Source organism: Callorhinus ursinus, unplaced genomic scaffold (assembly GCF_003265705.2).
Source record: "Callorhinus ursinus isolate GAN/ISIS: 27379988/994484 unplaced genomic scaffold, GSC_fseal_2.0 scaffold39, whole genome shotgun sequence".
NCBI lineage: Eukaryota > Metazoa > Chordata > Mammalia > Carnivora > Otariidae > Callorhinus > Callorhinus ursinus.
The window spans coordinates 8,409,810-8,418,501 of record NW_027397101.1 but is presented as its reverse complement, the minus strand read 5'-3'; the positions used below and the strand labels follow the sequence as shown (position 1 = coordinate 8,418,501).

Genomic DNA, 8,692 nt, shown 5'->3' with positions numbered 1-8,692 from the left:
AAAAAAAAAACAGTTAACAAAAATTAACTTTGATGAAGTAATGAATCATGGTAAAAAAAAGCCATGAATTCTATGTGCAGTATTCCCCTAGCGCTGGAGTTCTCCCGTTCTCCTTGATCCGTAAACTTGGTCTTGGCTTGCTGGCTGTTCGTGCTGATCTTCTGGGGGAGAGGCCTGTTGCTGTGGTTTCCAAATGTCTTTGCCGGAGGCTGAATTGCCCCGCCCTTGTCGTTCCGGGCTAAGCAAGCTGCTCGGGTTTGAACTCAGGAGATTTTGTTCCCTGCAAGCTCTCCATACAGCCTTGGAGGACCAGGGCAAAAATGGTAGCCTCCCAATCTCCACCCGGAGGAGCTGAGAACTCGGGGCCCCGCTCCTCAGTGCGCCCACAGAGAAAAGCAGTCATTCCCTTGTCCCTGGTCTCTGGCCGCTCTCCATCCTCCCCCGGCCTGTGACCGAGCGTTGCTATCTCTGGCACCCGACCCCGTGTGGAGTCTCCAAACCCAGCAGATCCCTGCGGTGCGTTCCTGCGCCGCTCCTTCCCGGGAAGGAAGGGGAGTCTCCCCGGATCTGCCGCCTGTTGGGTCCCTGCTGGAGGAGCAGTGGCCCAACTGGGCCACGGATCACAGTTTATGGCCACCCCAAGCTGAGAGCCCACGCCTCAGGTCCGTCTCTGCAGCCGGCTTCCCCGCTCCGATACCTGGGAGCTCTGGCGCATTCAGGCACCCCCAGTCTTTCTGTGACCCCGAGGGTCCTGAGACCACACTGTCCCGGGAGGATTCCACCCCCTGCTTAGCCACTGGAGCGACGTCCCTCAGCGGAGCCAACTTCTAACAGTTCCGATTTTGTGCTCTGCGACTCTATCACTTGCCAGAAGCGGCCGGCGGAGGCCCCTCCCCCGCCGTCTATCCTCCCGAATATCGCCTCGGATTCACTTCTCCGCACGTCCTACCTTCCAGAAAGTGGTCGCTCCTCTGTTCAGATAGTTGTTGCTACTCTCCTCTTTGATCTCCTGTTGAGTTCGTAGGTGTTCAGAATGGTTTGATCCCTATTCAGCTGAATTCCTGAGACCAGACGAAATCTAGGTCTCCTATTCCTCCGCCATCTTGCTCCGCCCCCCTGTTTTGTTTTGTTTTGTTTTTTATTTTATGTTAGTCACCATAAAATACATCATTAGTTTTTGATGTAGTGATCCACGATTCATTGCCTTCTTTGTATTCACACCATCAAGACTCTCTGAAGCCCTCACCTTGAATCACTGTAAAGACTCTCAACTGGCTTTTGGCTTTTGGCTCGGGGAGGCAAAGGTGCAACTTTCTTCGGTCGTCCCAAATCCGGGTTCATCCGACACCAGCCACTTCCTCCATGCCGCCTAAGTTCGACCCCAACGAGATCAAAGTCGTGTACCTGAGGTGCACTGGTGGTGAAGTCGGTGCCACGTCTGCCTTGGCCCTGAAGATCAGCCCGCTGGGTCTGTCTCCAAAAAATGTTGGTGATGACATTGCCAAGGCAGCCAGTGATTGGAAGAGTCTAAGGATTACGGTGAAACTGACCATTCAGAACAGACAGGCCCAGATTGAAGTGGTACCTTCTGCCTCTGCCCTGATTATCAAAGCCCTTGAGGAACCACCAAGAGACAGAAAGAAGCAGAAAAACATTAAGCACAGTGGAAATATCACTTCTGATGAGATTGTCAATTTTGCCCGACAGATGCAACACCGATCTTTAGCCAGAGAACTCTCTGGAACCATTAAAGAAATCCTGGGGACTGCCCAGTCTGTGGGCTGCAATGTTGATGGCCGCCACCCTCATGACATCATAGATGACATCAACAGTGGTGCAGTGGAATGCCCAGTGAGCTAACTACAAAGGAAAATGTTTCAATAAAGGATCATTTGACAACCAAAAAAAAAAGACTCTCAACCATTCCCCAGCCACCCAGCTCATTTCCTTTCACCAAGAGACTGCAAAATGTGTGTCCATGCTAAAAGGAAGGTCCTGACTGACCTTAAACTTTTGGGCCTCTTCTCCCTACAGCTGGGATCAGCCACCCTGTACCTCCAGGCTCAGCCTGGGTTCTCAGTCGCTAGGACAATTCCAAACTTTGGGCAGGTGTCAGGGCTCGCCTGAGATGTGGTGGCACCCCACTTATGCTATAATTTGAAGTTTCTTTTGATATTTTTTCAACATTTATTTCATAGGAGCTGCACTGGTGCTTTTAGGCAATGTTTGCTCTTTTAATTTCCCCTCAAGGAGGTAGAACCAGTGGGTTTGGGCAGGCATATAAGTGGCTCTTTATGGAAACCTGTGTGAAAGGGTGCCTTGGTGCTGGCTCATTCCTGATGCTTTATCCCCCTAGATTTGGTGCTCAGGTCAGAGCTGGAGTGACCTGCCTTGATCTGGATCTTGTGTAAGAAATTCGGGGGAGCTTTACATCTTGTTCAGTGTTTAAGTGACTTGGCATCAGATTAGCTCTGAGGCTCCCCATTCATGGTATTTAATAATGAAGATATGTATTAGGCCTTGGGGTGGTGACTAAACTAGCCAAATATCCTACTGAAGTCTTCCTGACATTTAGTATCCTGTACCTGACATCACTCTGAACTTATCATATTCTCGGGTCTTTTGAATGATATGGCTTTTCCCATTTTGGATCCTGTAGACATGTCTGACAAGATTTTAGCCCAGTAAATGACCAAAAAGGTCTTGATCCTCTTGCATCATGTTGACTTAACTGAAGTTAGGAAATTCTAATGCAAGCAAATAATAGAAATCTCTATAAATCTTTGGAGTTGTGAACATGAATGCTTTGGCAGAACAAGAAGAGGAAGGAAAAGGAACATTTCATTTATTCATAACTCACAATGATTGCATTTCACTAATGAGGAATAGAGGCGAGCAAGGTTAAGATCTGCTAAAACACACACTTCCAGTAAGTGGCAAGCCAGGACTCAGCCACAAGGATTGCAGTCACAGAGCTGAGTTTCTGCTCCCCCTCTCACAGCAAATGCTCATTTGATTGAGGTAGCTCCCTTGCTTACCTAGAACACCAATGTCTTCTGTGTGATATTTTTTCCTTTATAAAGCACATTGCATTTTTTTAAAATAAGTTTTGTTTTTTAAAAATTAACTTCAAGGAGAAGAGATAGAACTAGAGAAGTCTATTTCTACTGGATCTATAGGAAGAGCAGTACTTATTATTTATGCAATGAAATTTATAATTTGAGCAAGGGTGTCAGAGTTAAAGCAGTTGTGTTGAGCTGGTGGCTAGCATTGGAATCCTGCTATGCATGAAGGAACAGTCCAGGTCTGGAAGCAACTGCTACTACCTCACATTGCCTGCCCTTAGCAGTGAATTAGTGGTCTTCTGGGCTTTGAATCAGTCTTTTGCTTTGTTGTCTTTCCTCACTGCTTTGTGCCGGTCAATGAAAAACACATGAAGGCTGACCCTCTTCCAGTACATTTTCTGTACCACCCATTGCTACAGTCATCTTTCTGAATCGGCTTCCCTTATTTAATTGTAATAAATGGAGACATGTATTTACTTCATAAATTTGCTCTTTGGTAAATCCAGGGACTCTAGCTGGACACTTACAGGACCTCAGCTAAGAGCTGAGTGAACTGTCTGTTTAAAGGAATTCACGCTGCGTTGTTAATGAGGCTTGGCATGGCAGTAATTGCTTTTAAAGGAGAAGCTGGTTAACACAAATGTATCTCTAATTGGTGTGTAGTGGGAAGGGATATTTTTGGACAAGGGCCGCAGGTAATCCTTTGTTTCCTATCTTCCCTCACCCTCAGCCCCCCACCCTTAGTCAGCCAGGAAAGAAAATTCAGGAACTAAACTTGCATCTAAATCCCTCAATAATTCTGTTTCTTTCAGAAAACAAAGCATCACCTGGGAGCCAGACCCCCTTGTCTCTCTTTCTGGGAATTTAGAGCCTATGTAAGTCTTAACACTGTTTTAACTTAAAAAGCCCACGGCATTCACAGCCTAGCAGTAAACCCAGTACTATAACACTGGCATTCACTTAGAATCTTCCTTGCTCCTGGTATCTGACCCTCAAAAAACAGTAATGTGGCAGCCATTATAGGGCTTGAGATCTAAAAGTTAAATCCTGGCTCCCTCCCTTCTGCCCTAGCTCTGTGACCTTGGGCAAGTCATTTTACTTCTCTAGGATTCATTAATGTGTATGAAAGTACTGGGCACATAGTAGGTACTCTATAAATGTTACTTTCTGCCTGTAATTGAGGTCTTCCAGGAAATGCATGTTTAATTCAGGGAAGGACCATTTGATGAATCTTACCATGTTGAATGCCCCATGTTCCCCCACCCCCTCACACCCTTCCCCCCATCTTTGCATTGTTGATGCACATGTTTACTGGCCGGAATGTTTCTGTGTGGAAGAGATCATTATTTGTCCATTTTAGTATATATTATCTACCTCTTCATTTATAATGAAACCCAGATTTTTGTCTGAGCGCATAGCCATCCCTATACAGTTTACATTTTCTAGCTTTCCTCCCTTGCAGCTGAGTGTGGCCACATGACTTATTTCTGGCCACCAAATGCAATGGAAGTTGTGTGTACAACAATCCAGAAATGTCCCTAAATGAAGAGGCATTCCCTATTTCTCTCATTCCTCCTTCCTGTGGATGTCATAGCTGGAACTTGGGTAGCTATCTTGGACCATGAGGTGGAAGGCACATATTGAGGATGGCAGAGCAAAAACAGAAAATTGATTGTCGCCCTATCATATCTACCCTAAACTGTCAAATCTCTAGACCTCATTTAGATGAGAAGGAATAAGCCACTGTTATTTCAGGTTTCTTGTCACTTGTGACCTAACCTAATCCTAAATAATAAGGCCTGTATATTCCAAAGGGCAGGGATTTTGGGGTGGCAGTTCTTTAAAATAATACAACTAGTCTCTTCCAGTTTCCTTTGAAACAGATATTAGATGCTAAGTTGGGGTATTATATAGTTCTGGTTGCAGAGCAAATCCTCAGCATGGATCCAAGCATATGCTTGTAGGTATAAGCATCCTTAGGACTTGAAGGATGTTTACTGAATGCTGATTATTTGCCAGACTCTGTGCTGGGCATGTCAAGGATGCTGTTTTGCATTACTTCTGCTTTGCAATTTCTGTGGCCTTAAGAACAAAAGCATAATGCAGTAGAAGACAGGAGGGGAATAAATAGGTCAAAGCATTTTCCCAGGTACTTCCCTCTAAGCCCCTTAAACCCAAACAGTGTACTCCTTTTCTATTTCTACACAGATGCTACCAGGTGACCACAATCTGGGTACCTACTCCTGCTCCTCCCTGCTCAGACTGACAACGGCCTATTTTTGTGGGGCTCATACTTCTTTCAAGGTTTCTTCTCCCAATCACAAAGTGGCTATGGGCACAGAAGTGCTCAGAAGAAACAAGTTGCTCTTTGCCCCTAGCTCTCCAGCCCTTTCCCTCTAGTTCAGTCATACAAAGCACTGCTAAATAAAATCATTTCTCAGAATATCTTACTCATTATAGAATTTAGTTTCATCAGCTGTTCTATTTACAATATCTCATTTACTTCTCACAGTAACTGTATGAGCTAGGTACTGTTTTCATTTCCGCTTTATAGTTGAAAAATCTAGGGTTTAAATTCACTCAAAGTCACCAAGCTAGTAAGTAATAGAAGCAGGATTTGATTTTGAGCAACATGACGCCAAAGCTTCTGTATTTGACCACTAAGCCATATTATCTTCCTAATGTTGAATTCCTGTTAATACATACCTTCATATCTAAATCTTACCATACAATTTCATTTGGAAGAAACTAGAGGATCATGAAATACATGAGATTTTGGGTATGAAATACATTTGGTGAGAGATTGAGAGAGAAATATTTAGCTCACAGTTTAAAGGTATCTTGTTTTTAGGTATGGCTGGGTCCAGGTTCTCAATTGATGTCATTAGAACTGGGTATTTCTTTTTCTTTGTCCATTTTTGTCCCAACGTGGGGCATGAACTCACAATCCTGAGACCAAGACCTGAACTGAGATCAAGAGTCAGATGCTCAACCGACTGAGCCACCCAGGCCCCATTTCTGTGTGATTAAGCCACTCTGGGGGAGGTTGTTACATGCATTGAATCCAATCCTTTATGATATCCAACCCCAACTCTCTCAGGAGTTACAGTGAAAGTCTTGGGCTGGCCTATGGCCTGGAGTGTGGTCAACCCATTCAGATACATGGCCTGATAATGTGGGAGAGATGCTTTCCCAAAGGAAATGATTGTGCTCTTAACAGAAGCAAGGAGAATGCTTCAGAGTAGGCAGGAGCTTCAGATATTCACAGCAATGCCCCTTGCTATATGAAAGCTATGGGTTAAGGTCTGAACTGGGCAGAGAGTAGCTGCCTAGCACCTGGATTGTTGCCTACCTGATCCCCCACATCAGTAAGTTACTCTGAATAAAACTCTGTTTAAACCCATACAGTATGGAGTGGCCAGCTTCATTTTTCAGTCTCAAAGTGCCTTCTCAGTCTGGAGGATACTTTACTGCCCCTTCACCTTCTAACTACTGGCAAGTCAACTGGGAAGTTGAAAACAAAAGGCCATCCAGGAGAAAGCCTGTTGTCTGAGGGGGAAACCTCAGTTTGGCCAGCCACCTCCATCTGGGGAGATTTGGCCATCTTATTTGAGCATTTTGGACCAGTGCATGAGTACAGGGATGCCCTCCAAATGCCCCAGGGATTGTTAGATATCTTATCTGAAATGGTGGAGAAAAGGAAATGGAGAAGGGAAAGTGAACAAGCTAGTGTAGTGGTAGCTTGGCCATTGATTTGTGCATTAAGAGATGCCATGGTAATGGAATTAAGGTAAGGAAAGAATTGGAAAAGACTAGAGAAGTGTTAACACTGAAAAAGGAATGTGCAAGCTGCATGTTTCTCTAATGTGGACATTATGTCCCAAAAAATCCAACAGCAGGAGGAATGTTTAGAAATTATGGAATGTGGGGCACCTGGCTGGCTCAGTTGGAAGAGCATATGACTTTTGATCTTCGGGTCATGAGTTTGAGCCCCATGTTGGCTGTAGAGATTACTAAAAAAATAAATCTAAAAATTACTGCATGTATGATGGAAAGATGCATGGGTGCAGACTACCATGCACTAAAGGGAGAGTTATTATATCTCAAGAGAATTGGGACCCTTCAGCATGGCATCCCTGGGATAATGACTCCTCTCATGAGGTGGACATTATCAAAGAGGAGGAAAATGATTTATAGGCATGTCATTTGATTCAAATAAAGACCCAGGCCAGTCATGAGTCAAAAATAGCCTCAGTCATGATATAGAAGACCCAATGGTGGAAAATAAGCTGAGAAAAAGAGAGATGAACAACTACTGGATCATGAGGGCAGAATTCGAGAGATAAGTGATATCATAAGACAAAACAATATTAGAATAATTGGGATCCCAGAAGAAGAAGGGGGGGCAGAAGGTATATTGGAGCAAATTATAGTGGAGAACTTCCCTAATTTGGGGAAGGAAATAGGAATCAAAATCCAGAAGGCACAGAGAACCCCCCCTCAAAATCAATAAAAATAGGTCAGCACCCCAACATCTAATGGTAAAGTTATGAGTCTCAGAGACAAAGAGAAAATCCAGAAAGCAGCTTGGTACAAGAGATCTGTAACCTACAGTGGTAGAAACATTAGATTGGCAACAAACCTATCCACAGAGACCTGGCAGGCCAGAAAGGACTGGATGATATATTCAAAGCACTAAATGAGAAAAATATGCAGCCAAGAATACTATATCCAGCTAGGCTATCATTGAAAATAGGAGAGATAAAAAGTTTCCAGGACAAACAAAAACTAAAGGAATTTGCAAACACAAAACCAGCCCTACAAGAAATATTGAAAGGGGTCCTCTAAGCAAAGAGAGAGCAACATAGACCAGAAAGGAACACAGACAATATACATTAACAGTCACTTTACAGGGAATACAATGGCACTAAATTCATATCTTTCAATAGTTACCCAATGTAAATGAGCTAAATACCCCAATCAAAAGGCACAGGGTATCAGATTGGATAAAAAAAAAAAAAACCAAAACCCACTGATATGCTATCTGCAAGGGACTCATTTTAGACCCAAAGACACCCCCAGATTGAAAGTGAGGGGGTGGAAAACCTTTTACCATGCTAATGGACACCAAAAAAAAGCTGGGGTGGCAATCCTTATATCAGACAAATTAGATTTTAAACCAAAGACTGTAATAAGAGATGAAGAAGGACACTCTATCCTACTTAAAGGGCCTATCCAACAAGATCTAACAATTGTAAATATCTATGCCACTAACATGGGAGCAGCCAATTATATAAGGCATTTAATAACAAAAGCAAAGAAACACATCAAGAACAATACAATAATAGTGGGGGACTTTAATGCCCCCCTCACTGAAATGGACAGATCATCTAAGCAAAAGATCAACAAGGAAATAAAGGATACACTGGACCAAGTGGACTTCACAGACATATTCAGAACATTCCATCCCAAAGCAATGGAATACACATTCTTCTCTAGTGCCCATGGAACATTCTCCAGAATAGATCACATCCTAGGTCACAAATCAGGTCTCAACTGGCACCAAAAGATTGGGATCATTCCGTGCATATTTTCAGACCACAATGCTTTGAAACTAGAACTCAATC

General features: G+C 43.7%; 1 protein-coding gene and 1 long non-coding RNA gene across 2 annotated transcripts in view; both read left to right on the top strand.

The window, feature by feature from the left end:
• LOC141370600 (uncharacterized) overlaps nucleotides 1–5,498 on the top strand; it is a 26,856-nt gene extending 21,358 nt beyond the window's left edge. The window contains exons 2-3 of the long non-coding RNA XR_012374774.1: nucleotides 3,878–3,940; nucleotides 5,274–5,498. This is a non-coding gene — a long non-coding RNA (uncharacterized lncRNA). The remainder of the gene's footprint in view (nucleotides 1–3,877; nucleotides 3,941–5,273) is intronic.
• On the top strand, nucleotides 1,363–1,898 carry LOC141370583 (large ribosomal subunit protein uL11-like). The gene has a single exon (XM_073880649.1). It carries the CDS (start codon nucleotides 1,363–1,365, stop codon nucleotides 1,858–1,860), a length of 498 nt encoding a protein of 165 aa, XP_073736750.1. The 3' UTR covers nucleotides 1,861–1,898.
• Nucleotides 5,499–8,692: the final 3,194 nt, after the last annotated feature.

Coding starts and splice junctions, on each gene's coding strand:
- LOC141370583 (XM_073880649.1), top strand. CDS start 1,363: ATGCCGCCTAAGTTCGACCCCAACGAGATCAAAGTCGTGTACCTGAGG.